This window comes from Phyllostomus hastatus, unplaced genomic scaffold (assembly GCF_019186645.2).
Source record: "Phyllostomus hastatus isolate PE091 unplaced genomic scaffold, TTU_PhHast_1.1 phas_scaffold_28, whole genome shotgun sequence".
Classification (NCBI taxonomy): domain Eukaryota; kingdom Metazoa; phylum Chordata; class Mammalia; order Chiroptera; family Phyllostomidae; genus Phyllostomus; species Phyllostomus hastatus.
The window spans coordinates 11,250,727-11,265,140 of NW_025334022.1; the positions used below are offsets into that span (position 1 = coordinate 11,250,727).

Below are 14,414 nucleotides of genomic sequence, written 5' to 3' on the forward strand. Positions count from 1 at the left end.
TGTTTTCATTACTTCTAATACTCAATAAATGGGAGAAAGTCACATATTATCCAACCACAGAGAAATGTGCCCCTATTAACACATTAGGAAATTTTATTTTAGATTTTTTGGGGATGGTACTCATATATACAGGGTGGGGCAAAAGTAGGTTTACAGTTGTTTATATGGAAAATAATACAATCATCAATAATATAAGAATAAATTGTGTTCCATGTACTCACAAGTGTATACCTACTTTTGCCCCACCCTGTATATATATTTTTAATGAGACAATAAATGTATAGGTTGCTTTTTCATTGCTTTATTAACTTTACATTTTTCCATGCAAATGGGTGAAACTACTGTTGACAGAAACTTAAGACTGTGTGCCAAGGCAATCTCCAACTAGAAGTTGGTAACACAGAACCCACTTGACACATGGAAATTACATACGGTTCACAGCAAATAGATCAGTAAAGGCATACCAGGAAATGCAAGGAAAAAGAAAACAGCGGAAATCACAGTATTAATCTCATGGAAAATGACAGGAATCAGGGCATAAGGCAAAATTCATCATGATGGTCATGGTGATTAGAGAGCTCCCCCATAAGGATACGCAGACAATTCCTTAACTGAAGCTCCCTAAGTTTTCTCCTGATTTCTCTCATCTCCTCCATGAACATTTCCATATCATCTATATCTCCACCCAACCCCTCATTGACCTGCCGATTGGGTATGGCCCACTGGAAGTTAGGGGCTAGTCGGCGAGCCTGTCCCCGTCTATTATTTCCTGCGGGATGGTGGCCTTCGCCTCTTTCCAAAGGGCGGTCTTCCTCTCCATTCTGCATGTGCTGCTCCATTTCTTCGTTTTCGTGGTGCATATTTGCCATGATGATATTTTTTTCCTCCTTGTTTTCCTTTGAACACAAGTAAGACAAAGGCAAGGACAGACTGAATGCTGGGTGAACTGACCAGTAGGATTCAGACTCCCGATATGAAAGGTTTTTTAAGTTTCACTTTTTTCCCACCTTAGGAGATTCGTGCGCCCTCTAGGGGGCCTCCATTGCCAGCCCCTCCCTCCAGCTCTCTTTTTCCATCCCTCCGCCAAAGCCCACCATTTTTTTTTTCCCCTTCCCAGGATTCTTTCCCAGAGCTCAGCATAAAAACGAAATGGAGGACTGGGGACGGGGAACAGGGAATGGAGGACTTGGGAGGGCGTCTCAGACTAGTCTCTGCACAATGCCCCCCCCCCCCACCACTGTCTCCTGCACCCACCTGGGCCTATCCTTGCTGTCTGCTCCTCTTCCTGATTCCCACCACGAGTGCGCTGCAGCAATACTTGGACCAGCAGACCTGCAGAGGGCCGAGATGTGGAAGCCGAGCCGCTGGCGGTGAGGGCTCCGCACCCACCCGCCACCGCCCTCCCCTTCCTGACCCTCCCCGGCCTCTTTCCCTTGGTTCACCATTTTCCTACAGGAGCTCGGGGATGATTTCCCATCGCTGAGTCGCTCTGCTACCCTCCCTGGGATCCTGCTGCCCCAGCACCCGCACCCCAAGGGGTCACTATTTACTATCCTAAGAATGCCTGAAGTGGAGAAAGCTAGCAGGGACTGCTGCACTGATCCCCGGCCAGCTGCCGCCCTGGCCTCCGCGCGGGGGCCAGGGCCCTTACCTGCTCCGCTTTTACGGGCCCGACGCCAGGCCGCAGTGCGCAGGACAGCGGGGAGCTGGTACCCAGAAGGGAGTGACAACTGCACCGAATGCTGCGACGCTCTGCAGCTCCCGGTCACGTGAGGCCCCGCGTCATCAACCAGCTCACCCCCCAACTCCCTGGCCGGTGGAGCGTGCGCCCCCTCACCCACCTCATCCACAGTCACATACAACCCCCTCCACGGGATTGTGCTATGGTGCCCAGTTTGCACAGCCCTGTAACTCACGTTGGTCCTCTCTAATCTGAGGGCCCACAAGTGGCATCACCTTACTGGTGTTGGAGTTTGCCCTTCTCTGTTTACCTAAGAGGTTCTGCAACACCCTCCACCCCTCCCATTCCTGCCCCAGACCTAGGTTTTGGCGTTTTCTACTGTCTCTTCTCATTGGCCACTTCCTCTCACCCCTGACCCCAACCTCTCCCTCCACGCACACACTGTATACTCACCCTGCACAAGCACAGCCACCATTTCTCAACTGCTTCCCTGAATTCATTACCTTCTAGGAAATTTAGAATGAGGACGAGGGTGGGGAAGTAGCAGGGGACTTGTCACAGAGCCAAAGAGTTAACATGAGCTGTATATATCCTTACCAATAATTTTTTCTTTATTTCCCTTTAAAAAACTCAGCATACCTTAAAAATTTATGAGAATTCATTTTTTAAACATATGCTTCATCCTGCGGAATGAAATAGCCTCATTGTTTGATTAGGTTCACCAGTACCACACAGAAAATATTTTCTCTGGCTCCACACAATATCAAATCACTTTTGAAATATGCTAGCTTGTTTCAAAATTTCATTGTGCAAGGAGGGAGGCACCTTCCTGAACACAGCTGGTGTTTTCAAAATAATCTGTAAAGTAAATATTTCAGGAAGAAGTCCTGTTGCTAGATCTTGGGCATTTTATATAAATTTATGTGATGTTTTTAATACCACAGTCTTTGGAGAAAATGAGCCTTTTAATTGTCTTCTTTTCTTTCTAAACCTTTCAAACCACGCCTACAAGTATCTCCTTAGAATGATGTCAGAGGTTAAGTACATAATATGCAGAAGTCAGTGCCAAAGCCATATGCCTTTTGATGTGAAAGTTTCAAAAATATTAAAAATAAGCAGGGGGTAAGTGAAGCAACTAACTTGAGACTGAAACTCACCTTAAGTGTAAATATTCCTTTCTCCAACTTGAGATAGCTAAAAAATTATCACAGCTAGAAAATACAGATGTCTTTAGCAAAATGGCCTCTTATTTGAAAAATATTTAGTAAGTGTTGCTTGCAATAAAGGAACCAAAAGAGATATATGCACTAAAGCAAGACAAGCCAGACAAATGCTTACTGCCTCTAGATTTGGCTCAAAACTCCTATGTAATCTACTATCCAGCTAAACTAGCTTGGACATTAAATGAAAGAAGAGTATATGCCTAGTGTATCTGTAGTTTGAGATTTTGGAGATATATAATACGTGTGTGTGTGTGTGTGCACAGAAAAAGTCCAACCATTGTTTTTTTTTAGAGAGTGGGGGGGAGAGAGAGAGAGAGAGAGAGAGAGAGAGAGAGAGAGAGAGAGAGAGACATCAATGTGCGGTTGCTGGGGGTTATGGTCTGCAACCCAGGAGTGTACCCTGGCTGGGAATCAAACCTGGGACACTTTGGTTCCCAGCCCGTGCTCAATACACTGAGCTATGCCAGCCAGGGCCCCAACCATTGTTAATATAATGAGAATGGTTTGTGTGACATCATGTAACCCGGCAGCCAAGGAGAGTGGACTGGAATGCACATGTGTGAACAATGACAACTTCACTGTACTAGTCAGAGGGGGCAGTAGACAATGTTGAGTGAGCATGTGTACTGTGTGGTTGTTGCATTCAAAATGACTGAGTGAGTAGAGCAATGAATCTGCATCAGATTTTGCCCTAAGCTTGAACATTCCGCCACAGAAACTGTTTGGATAATTCAGAAGTCCACAGCTATGGGCAACTGGTGACTGGCAGCTTCATTAAGACAATGCACCCACTCATGTATCACATCTTATGCAGAGTTTTTTGCGAAGTATCAAATCACCCAGATGACTCAGCCCCCCTGCAGCTCAGATTTGGCACCCTGCAACTTCTGGCTTTTCCCAAAACTAAAGTCACCTTTCAAAGGGAAGAGATTTTGGACTATCAATGAGATTCAGGAAAATAAGATGGGGCAGGTGATGGTGATCGGGAGAACTGTGTGAGGTCTCAAGGTACCTACTTTGAAGGGGACTGAGGCATCATTGTCATATGTAAAATGTTTCTTGTATCTTGTATCTTCATCAATAAATGTCTCTATTTTTCATATTACATGGTTGGAGACCTTCTGGACAGACCTTGTATAAAAAGTTGGTTGTTATACCCTGGCTGGTGTGGCTCAGTGGATTGAGTGTCAGCCTAAGAACCAAAGGGTTGCCATTTTGATTCCCAGTCAGGACACATGCCTGGTTTGTGGGCCAGGTCCCCACTAGGGGTGTGTGAGAGACAACCACACATTGATGTTTCTCTCCCTCTCTTTCTCCCTCCTTTCCCCTCTGTCTAAAAACAAATAAATAAACAAATCTTAAAAAAAAATAATTCAAGAATAGTCTAGTAGTGAGAAGGAGAGACTGGGCTCACATTTTGGTAAGTACAGTGTTTGTAAAAAGAACTTATTCCCCTCTCCTCATCTCCTGTAACTATGGTAGATAGTCGTACTTGATTGGTTCCCTTCCCCAAAGCTAAGGGAGTGATATCCTAAAAGCGTTGTACATAAAGTTTAGGGATATCTACAAGATGGTAATTTCTCACTATTCTGCTAGATATCTGCTTTATCACTGGGATTCTGAGCTACCTAGATGGTGTAGGAACCTGGAAAGAACATTTTTGCAGAAATGATGTGGTGGTGTGGCCAGGTGAAAAAAAGAGCTAGAATTAACTCCTTATCAAAATTCCCAACTCTGGAGGCATGAAAAAGAAATCCTACCATGGCTACAGGCTCTATAATTATTGCTGGGGATAGGGGAATTATTGAGATACAGGTTCACCAGAATCTGTTACAGAGTAGGGCAAAGAGGTCTATGAATCACATGAATGCTATGTGAGGTTCATCAGCTGGGAGTGAAATGTAAAATATGGCTCAATCTTCAAATATGCTGCCGAAATCTAAGGGAGCTGCATGGGTGTGAATCCTTATCAGAAGGCTCTATAGAAATCAAACTTGAGCCACAGTGATGATTAATCACATGGGAATAGCAATATTACCCTAAGTAGTCAAGTAAAGAGTGTGTTTTTATTCCTCTCCTCCAAACTCTCAAACCATCTGAGTGAACACTGGAAAGGAGGGAGTGATGGTTAATTTTATGTCCAGTTGGCCATGGGATGCCCATGTATCTAGTTAAACATTTCTGGATGTATCTGTGAGGGTGTTTCTGGAAAAGCTTAACATTTGAATTGGTGAACTGAGAAAGCAAATGGCTCTCAGATGATGGGCACCATCCAATGCATTGAGGGCCTGAATATAACAGAAGGGTAGAGGAAGACTGTATTCACTTTCTACCAGACCGGTTGAGCTGGGTTGTTGATCTTCTCCTGCTTTGGTGTTCCTGGTTTTCAAGACTTCTAATTCAGACTGGCATCTACATACCGCTCTCCAGCTCTTAGACCTTTGAACTATACCACTGGCTTTACTGGCTGTCCAACTTGCAGGCAGCACACTGTGAAAATTCCCAGCCTCCATAATTTTGTGAACTAAGACCTTGCCTGTCTGTCTGTCTGTCTGTCTGTGTATCCATCTATCCATCCATCTCTACCTACCTTGTGTGGGTATGTTTATACACGTTGCCTGTAACATCAAAGTAAATACACTAACATTTTATTTATAATTTCTTTTGTCTCTTGTGGTGATGAGTGATAGGCCAAAATCATAAATCTTCTGATTTACACTTTTTACATATTTCAAATAGTCTACAAAAATTATGTAGACATGAGAATATGCAAGAAATTATTTTTAAAGTAAAACTGACAATTTTTATGTGTTCATAGTACAGATGGTTTTTATTTATCTCTAATAAAGAGTAAATTCTCCCTCATACACACACAAATAAACACACACACACATCTTTTCCCTTTCTCTCTTCCTTCTTCCTCCTTTACATTCCTACTACATCTCCTGAATCAGGAACTACATTTGCTATCATGAATCTGAGACTCAGGCATTTGCAGCATAACAGTATCTTGTGCTACATTTTACACTTAGAAACCTATACCTGGTGACTTGGTGACCCTGTTCCTCCTTCATCCACTCCCATTTAGTTGTGTTCATCTTTAAAATTAAAGATGCACTTCTGATGCTGTTCCTCAGGTGGTGATTATCTCTGTCTTCCAACTTATCCAAGGAAAATGTTCTTTTTGCAAGTAGAAGGAAAAGTCATTAATTATTTTTCTTTTAAATTCAGATTATGAGATAGAATGTACAGACTTATTCTAGTTTTCTTAAACATAAATGGAGATGAAAATAAAGTAAAATAGCAGTTATATAAATGCAGATATGTGACAGGCATTGTTGTATATGTATATTCATTATTGCATTTTATCCTCCAAATTCTTTGAAGTGGATGCTAAGATTATTCCTCATTTTACACACCAGAGAATTTCAGGACAGTGAGGCTGAGAAAAAAAAAAAGAAGTGGTAGACTAGGAATTCAGACACATTTGTTCTTTTTCCTAAGTCCATGTTCTTAACATCTACTCAATTAGTAAATGCCCCAATCTATATTTTATTAATTATTTTATCCATTTATTGTTTGAGCCCATTTTTTCTGTGCTAGGCCTCGCCTGCCCTTCCCACATCTCAATCTCAGTACCATATTTAGGAGATTTGATTCCTAAGATATAACTCTTTCCACTTAATAAAATTATAAGAAATACACTTTGAGTTCAATGGTAATTTATTGAGCATCTACTATGTGCCAGGCAGGGCCCTAGAGATATAAGGAGAACAAAGCAGATACAGCCTTCATATTCTTATAGAGCTCATGGTTTAATGGAAGGAAACCAGAAGGAGCGTGTGGTAAGTACCAAGGGGCACTTGGAGCACTGAGTAAGAAGACTTAATTCAGTTGTCAGTGAAGTCTTCCAGGAAAAAGTAATGTCTAGGAAATTAATTTCTGGTAGACAGAGGGAAGAGCTTTGTGGATCTGATCTCTAGCGACACAGGTAAAAATTATATTTTAAAAAATTTAAAGCCTCTGGAAATGGTCTTAAGGGCATACATCAAGTGAAGAAATACCTATTCAAGAAAATGTATGGCCCTCACTAGTGTGGCTCAGTGGATTGAGTGCCAGCCTGTGAACCAAAGGGTCACCAGTTCAATTCCCAGTCAGGGCACATGCCCTCGTTGAGGGCCAGGTCCCCAGTAGGGGGTATTTGAGAGGCAACCACACATTGATGTTTCTCTCCCTCTCTTTCTCCTTCCCTTCCTCTCTCTCTAAAAATAAATAAAGTACAATCTTTTTAAAAATAAAGGATTAGAAATAATATATGTTCTCTGACAACAAAGGACTAAAAATTCATATCAATAATAGAAAAAAAATAAGAACCTCACTAATATTGGGAAGTTAAGTAAAACAAATAGACAATGCATCAAAGAAAAAATTAAAATGGTAATCAGAATATACTTTGAAGTGAATGAAAATGAAACACAACATATAGCATACCAAAATTTATGGGATGGACCTTTGGTAGGTTGAAGCACAACTTATGGGATCAAGCTAAACTTACACTAAGAGGAAAAGTTAATACCTGTAAATGCCTGTACTGAAAAAGATGAAAGATCTTAACTCAATATCCTAACTTTTCACCTAAGATACTGAGTGAAAAGTAAACTAACCATAAAGAAAATGGAAAGAAGGAAATAATAGTAAGAGCAGAAATTAGTGAAATACATAATGGAAAGAGATTAGAGAAAATTAGTGAAACCAAAGTTGGTTCTTTGAAAAAATCAACAATATTGACAAAACTTTAGGTAGATTGGTGGATGGAACTGGAGAGCATTATGCTAAGTGAAATAAGCCAGGAGGTGAAAGACAAATATTCTATGATCTCACCTATAAGTGAAACCTAATCAACAAAACAAACAAATGAGCAAAATAGCACCAGAGACTTGGAAATAAAGAACAAACTGACAGTGACCAGAGGGGATGGGGAAGGAGGATAACAGAGGAAAGAAGAGTAAGTGTCAAGTTAAGGAATATAAATAGAGGACTCGTGGGCATAGACAATGGGGGATTTGACTTTTGGAGTGGGGGGGTGGGATAGTGGAGAGCAATGGGGCAAAAGACAGGACAACTGTACCTGAAAAACAATAAAAAAGAAACCTGAAACACTAATTCAAAAAATACATGCACCCCTATGTTCATTGCAGCATTATTTACAATAACCAAGATTTGGAAGTATCCCAAGTGTCCATCAGTAGATGAGAAGATAAAAAAAGTTGTGGTACATTTACACAATGGAATACTACTTGGCCTTAAAAAAAGAAGAAAATCTTACTTCGTGACAGCATGGATGGACCTGGAGGGCATTATGCTAAGTGAAATAAGCCCATCAGAGGAAGACAAGTACCATACGATTTCATTCATATGTGGAATCTAATGAACAAAACAAAGTAACAAACGAAATAGAAACAGACTATAGATGGAGAACAGAATGACAGCAGTCAGAGGGGAGAGTGATTGCAGGGCTCAGTGAAAAATGTGAAGGGATTAAGCAAAAAAAAAAAATCCCTCATAGACACAGACAACAGTATGGCGATTACCAGAGGGAAAGGGGGTTGGAGGGCAGAAGAGAGTATAGGGGGATAAATGGTGATGGAAGGAGACTTGACTTGGAGTGGTGAACACACAATACAATATATAGATGATGTATCATAGAATTGTACACCTGAAACCCATATAATTTTATTAACCAATGTCATCCTAATAAATCCAATAAAAATAAACACTTAGAATATTAAAAATAATAGAATAAATTTCTTAAAAAGAGTTAACATCTATTATGGGTATGATAAGGAGTTATTCAGGCTGAGTGTGCAAAGAGTGGTTGAGAGAATGTTTCAGGTGTGGATAAATGTGGGAACAAAGACTAGGACTTGAAAGAGCATGAGCTTTGAGGAGGTGGTGGGAATTCATTCAGCACAACAGTGTTTTTGTTGTTGATACTACTTATTAAACACCAACTGTTGCAGAGTAGAGATTAAGAGCAAGGGCTTTGACCTTAGGCAAGCATTCCATTTAATAAATTGTTGGCCTTAGACAAGACAAGTTCTCAATGCTTCACTTTCCTTTTCTATTAAATAGTAGGTTAGTGACATAAGATCTGAAAAAGAACTGAGTTTATAGAAGGTAAGAAGTCAAAAAACTATTCATACAGTTACAATGCAAGGGTAATACAATTATCCATTAGGATAAAAATTTTAAAAAATAGTTATTTCTTAATCAGATAGCAGGAGGCCTGGATATCAAAGTAAGATATCAAAATGCCACTTAAGAAAATGTGATTCTTTCTCTTAGTGAGCTAAAAGGCTTCATGTTATTTGTAGGTATGTGTATGCATGGGTGTGTATATATTGCACTGTACCTCCTGTCCTTCATTTTTCCTTTATTGACACATGGTAAACATATTGTACATATGGATCTAACTCATTCCTTTAAGCAGATTCTTAACTCACACTATACCAAAAATATTAAAGGAGATTCAGGAAAAATATTTAAATAGACATTTCTCAAAGAAAGACATAAAAATGGCCAATAAGTACACAAAAATATGCTCCATATCCAACCAAATTATCCATCAAATGATGCAACTGTTTTTGCTAAGGCTTTTGCAAAATGCTGTTGTCAGAATATCAGATACGTATCTATCTGCTTTTGGATACTGTTACCTGTGAGTGATCCTCCTCAAACTTTACCCTAACCTTGAACTTTTCTTGCAGACGGAACAGACCAGCTTTTCTCATAGCTTTTGTCTTTTCGTTCTGTAGAAGGAGCAGTGATATAGGGGATCTAGGCTTACTTTCAAATGCACACACTTTCCTGTCAGTTTATTGTGCAAAATTTTGCATAAGATTACTCCTGTCTTTAGCATCATAGTAAATTCATTGGTATTGCTCCTCTACTTCTTTTATTTTATGCATCAGGGTAGCTATGTGTTTCTGTAACTTTAAAGTTCTTCATAGACTATTTACTTTTGGTTGATGTTTTCATTCAGTTATTTAGGATTCATTCAAAATCCTATGTATTTAAGTAAAAACTGGAGAGAGTTACACATGCCCTACACTCTACAGTGTAATGAATTATTTACTTTATTTAACTTGGAACTGGAAGTCAAAATTTGTAATATTAAGAAAGGTTTGCCATTCACATTAAGGTTTATTGCACAGAGAGACTTATTGCCAGAGGCAATTTGCCTTGGGTCCTGAATATCCGTGCATGTTATAATTAAGTGCACCAAGGGGTAAACCCTGATATCTCTTTATACAGGTAAGCCATTTCTCACAGTTGTTTTCAACAAGCAACTTGAGGGATGAGGTAATGTTTTTCACTGGACAAAGAACAAACTTGCTTCTGTTTACCAAAAAAGTGGTGAATTCTCCAAACTCAGGGTTTCTTTCTGCAACATAATGCACTGTATGTGCATGCATCTATAATGGGCCCTGTGTTACTGTGGAACCTGCAGACCATGGATAAGTGATACAAACTAGTATGAAACACTAGCTAGTACTTTTGCCATGAGTAATAATGTCCTTTGTCTCTGACTGGGATTCTAGTGTCTTCTGCCATTATCTATTAACCGGTAGCAGTTAACCTGTTAAAGTATACGTAGGGTAACATCTTAGACTGCACAGTTTTTGACAGGTGTTTCCAGATATTATCCCTAAATAAATTATGCTAAGGCAATGTTTCCAACCAGGATGATTTTTGCCATATCGGTATACCACCTATGCTATTAATATTGTGTTCTACTTTATTATTGTCTTTAAAGTCACTCACTTATTTAATATAAATACTTTTTTGAAAAGGAACATTTACAATACTACCCTAACTCTAAACTATCATTATTTGCCTTACACAGAGAGTGTTCGCTAATACACATTCAAATAAATACAAGGATATTACAACTTAATATTTGTAGCCCTGGCCAGTGTGGCTTAGTTGGTTGGAATGTTGTCCCATACACCAAAAGGTCATGGGTTCAATTCCTGGTCAGGGCACATATCTAGTTTGTGAGTTAGATCAACAATCAGTGTTTGTCTGTCTCTCTTTCTCTCTCTCTCTCTAAAAGCAATGAAAAAATGTTTTCAGACATTTATAGACAGGATGGGTTCATTCTGTCTGAAAAACTGCCACAGTGAGCCCCTGGACCCTCATTTCACTCCAGCTGGAATGCAGCCAGAGCAGCAACCATCAGGCTGTTGCAAATTTGAAGAACACTCTGGAGACATAAATTGACCCTCAAAAAAGCATCACAGAGGAAAAAGAAAATAACATAACTGTGAGCCAGATACATATATAGATATGCAGATTAAGATATAGATATAGTTATACCATTCTACATAGTACTTTCATGTTTCCAGGTAAGGATGGGAATATCTCCAAATCTGACTTTAATATTCCTTTACAATTTACACATATCTAAGGGTACCTGTTGAACTGGTGAAGTGGGCTTGCCACCAGTTTTCTGGAAGATATCATTCACCTTAAGGAAATAAGAGTCAAGAAGATAAAACCATAATATTTAGACTCAGAGAAAGCATAATGTCTGTTACTCAGACTTCTCATCTGGTCCAAACCCCAAACAGACCCATTATGTCTGACTGATGGGCAAGAAGGGGTCCATGATTAAAATCCCAGGTGTCAAGGTATCTATATCATGACCCAAGTGGTCCTGCATGTCTGTCTAAATTGAAAAGATGGGCATTCTTCCACATCTGCAGAGGTCAGTCTGGTTCAGCCTACTGAATAAATGTATTGTGTTTCATTATTTGAGAATCCCATAGTATCATCAGCAGTAGAGGCCTGAAAAGTACAGAACCTGGATGAAAGGGCAGTAATAGCCAATATATATGGTAGTATCAAGGTGGGGAGGATGGGCAGTTAGGCAGGTACAGCAGGAGAGGAACATAAAAGTGGTACAACTTTAACAGTTGGCCTGGATTTGTTCTTAAGCATAGGTGAGGACTTTCTCTACCTTCCCAAATAGTTGAAACAAATCTTTTGGGAGTTGGGATCCTGCATGGGCAGATGGGTTAAAAAACCTGTCAGATAAAGCTTAGTGATTATCATATTTGGTCCTCACAAGGCCCCTTAGAGATCATTATTTTCTCTATTTCACAAGTATCCTATCAACAGATATAAAACATCCCAGTGCCTTTAGAAATAAATTGATAAGTGCTAGTGATTATTTATTTTTGTTATAAAACTTTTATTATTTTAACAATGCACATACATTCTAAGAATAAGGAAAAATACAAGTAAGCAGAATTTTAAAAAACACTCATAATCTTGCCACTTAACATACATTTCTGTCTTTTATCCTTCACATGTTTTTCTGTGCATATATTTCATATACAAATGTACCCTTTCCTTTTAAAAATATGATATTCACATATTCCTTAGTAACATTTTTTTTCCATTTTATATCCTGTCAGGAACCTCTTTTTGTACAAACGAGTAAAGCTCTCTCTCCTATTAAAATGCAGACACTTAAAGATTTGTTCAAAATATGATAAACAATGAGATGTAGAAGCAAGAGATGCATCTAAAAACCACTATTATAGCAACACCTTAAAAGTAGAAAAATGAACAAAGGTTTATCAGGAAAATGCAAATCCAAAGAAAGCTATATGGCAATGTTAATATTAGAAAAAATAAAAATCAAAGTAACCTACATTAAATAGGGGTAAGGGTGGTTTCGATTAATCTTCCAACGCATCACTGTAAGTTTGTTTCTTACTCTCCTTATCTCATCTAATTCATTTACTTCTCTAACCATATCATCCTTGCTTAAATGCCTATTGTGTATATCTTCTTTAAATTCCTGGAGAGACTGAATCAGCTTTTCTCTAAGTGTTCCTTCTGTTTTTTCCTCCTCCTTTGGCTCTTCCTCCTCCTCTGGCTTTTCCTCAGATTTTGGCTCTTCCTCAGGCTTTGGTTCACTTTCATTTTCTGGTTTTCCTTCAGTTTTTTGACAGGGTTTCATCTTGTGTCTGTCCTCTTCCTTCCTTTCCTCTTTTTTTCTCTTCCTTTCTTTTTCTCCTGCTTATTTTTCTTTGAATATAATTGCTTCTAGGAAGCAAGGAGATAGTAGGTCAAAAGCTTGGTGACTGGGCCCGTGCTCTGGGCAGAGATCTCAGTATTTGCTTTTTCTGTTTGTTTATGAGCTGTCATCCAATATCTTCCACCCAGGAGACTCATTTAGCAATCAGGGCTTCCCTGAGCCCACCCCTCTTACCTGCATTTCCCATCGCCTCACCTCTCTGTTGCTACTCCCTCCAGCCATTTCCAAGGCCCTCCTCAACCACTTACTGCACAGGACATAACACAAGACCCTCCAAGAACAGAGTAGTCTGAAAGCAGGGCTGGGGGGGGTGAGGAAGAGTGGGGCCCACACCTCAGTCTCGCCCTTGCCCACCTCCACCCTAGGCTTCTTTATATTACCCTCACCTACCAGGACTGATCCGGTCAGTTTCTTGTCTTTTCTACTGGTTGTGTAGTATAGTGGACAACAGATCTGCAGATCTGCGGACAAATGGGAAGCGGGAGGGGAAGGGATGGGAGAGGGAGGAGGGAGTGGAGGTGGGGCAAATGCTTGGTGACCAGCAACACGCACTTTTTCCCTCATTAAGGTTTTGGTTATGGAAACTTTCTCACCTCTGTTCTCCCCAGTTATTCCCCTCTCCACAGTGTAAGTGAGCTTGAATTTCCCATCAGATAGGTAGTAGGAAAAGCAGGTTATTTCTGAACTATCGTTAAGACTTAAGCAGGGGTTGGGGAAAGGGTGGGTTTTGGGTATGTGGTCTGGGAAGTCAGAGGATGATTATTTTAAAATTACCACACATCTCCCTGTCTTTCTTCCCAGACCCTTAGTGCCCCCATTTCCAAAAGGTCATAATTTCCTGCAGACGCGGAGGTGGGAAGTGGAGAGGTGATTGGACCAGGTCCCTGCCCTAGGCCACCCCCATCCTGGATATTTTGACACCAACCTGCAAAATTCTGGCCAATTGACTTCTTTGCCTTCCCTGGCCTCAGGCATCGGCCATCAAGCTACAGAAGGAAGCTGGTACCCAGGCAGGAACAAGAAGCAGACTAGCAGGACTTTTGTACACGTCGACTCTTGGTCATGTGAGATGTACGTCACCAGTGAGCTCAGGTCCCTAATTTCCACTCTCACCAAAAGCGCGACACAAGTAAGCCTGCTCTCGGTCCCTCCCCCTTGTGGGTCCTGTCAGGCTTTTTTGTTTTTGAGTATCCCAAGGGGAAATTTTTCATTTGTCTTTCTCTGGTTACAAGAAGGGGCTGCATCTTTTTCTGGAGCTACTAAACTTTTCTACTTCTTTCCAGAATTCTCTTCCTGCCTTCTGCTGCTACCATTAAGAATTCCTACAGCTGTCGCCCCACCCCCAGCCTCCATTTCATCTGCAATCCGGTCCTTGGTTGTTGCTGTTGTGGGGGTGTGT

At 40.4% G+C, this 14,414-nt stretch overlaps 2 protein-coding genes across 6 annotated transcripts; both read right to left on the reverse strand.

The window, feature by feature from the left end:
- Positions 1-285: 285 nt before the first annotated feature.
- BEX3 (brain expressed X-linked 3) lies at positions 286-1,779 on the reverse strand. 2 transcript variants are annotated; one of them, XM_045817579.1, is made up of 3 exons: positions 1,652-1,779; positions 1,255-1,332; positions 286-896 (listed from the first exon to the last, which is right to left on the reverse strand). In XM_045817579.1, the coding sequence occupies exon 3, from the start codon at positions 867-869 to the stop codon at positions 531-533; it is 339 nt and encodes a 112-aa protein (XP_045673535.1). In that variant the 5' UTR covers positions 870-896; positions 1,255-1,332; positions 1,652-1,779; the 3' UTR covers positions 286-530. The 2 variants fall into 2 exon arrangements, with proteins under 2 accessions (XP_045673535.1, XP_045673536.1); XM_045817580.1 differs by lacking the exon at positions 1,652-1,779 and adding an exon at positions 1,443-1,569.
- Positions 1,780-12,159: 10,380 nt separating this feature from the next.
- TCEAL9 (transcription elongation factor A like 9) lies at positions 12,160-14,074 on the reverse strand. 4 transcript variants are annotated; one of them, XM_045817611.1, is made up of 3 exons: positions 13,941-14,074; positions 13,406-13,476; positions 12,160-13,020 (listed from the first exon to the last, which is right to left on the reverse strand). In XM_045817611.1, the coding sequence occupies exon 3, from the start codon at positions 12,935-12,937 to the stop codon at positions 12,623-12,625; it is 315 nt and encodes a 104-aa protein (XP_045673567.1). In that variant the 5' UTR covers positions 12,938-13,020; positions 13,406-13,476; positions 13,941-14,074; the 3' UTR covers positions 12,160-12,622. The 4 variants fall into 4 exon arrangements, with proteins under 4 accessions (XP_045673567.1, XP_045673566.1, XP_045673569.1 ...); XM_045817610.1 differs by having other exon boundaries at positions 12,160-13,023; XM_045817613.1 differs by having other exon boundaries at positions 13,402-13,476.
- Between the last annotated feature and the right edge of the window lie 340 nt (positions 14,075-14,414).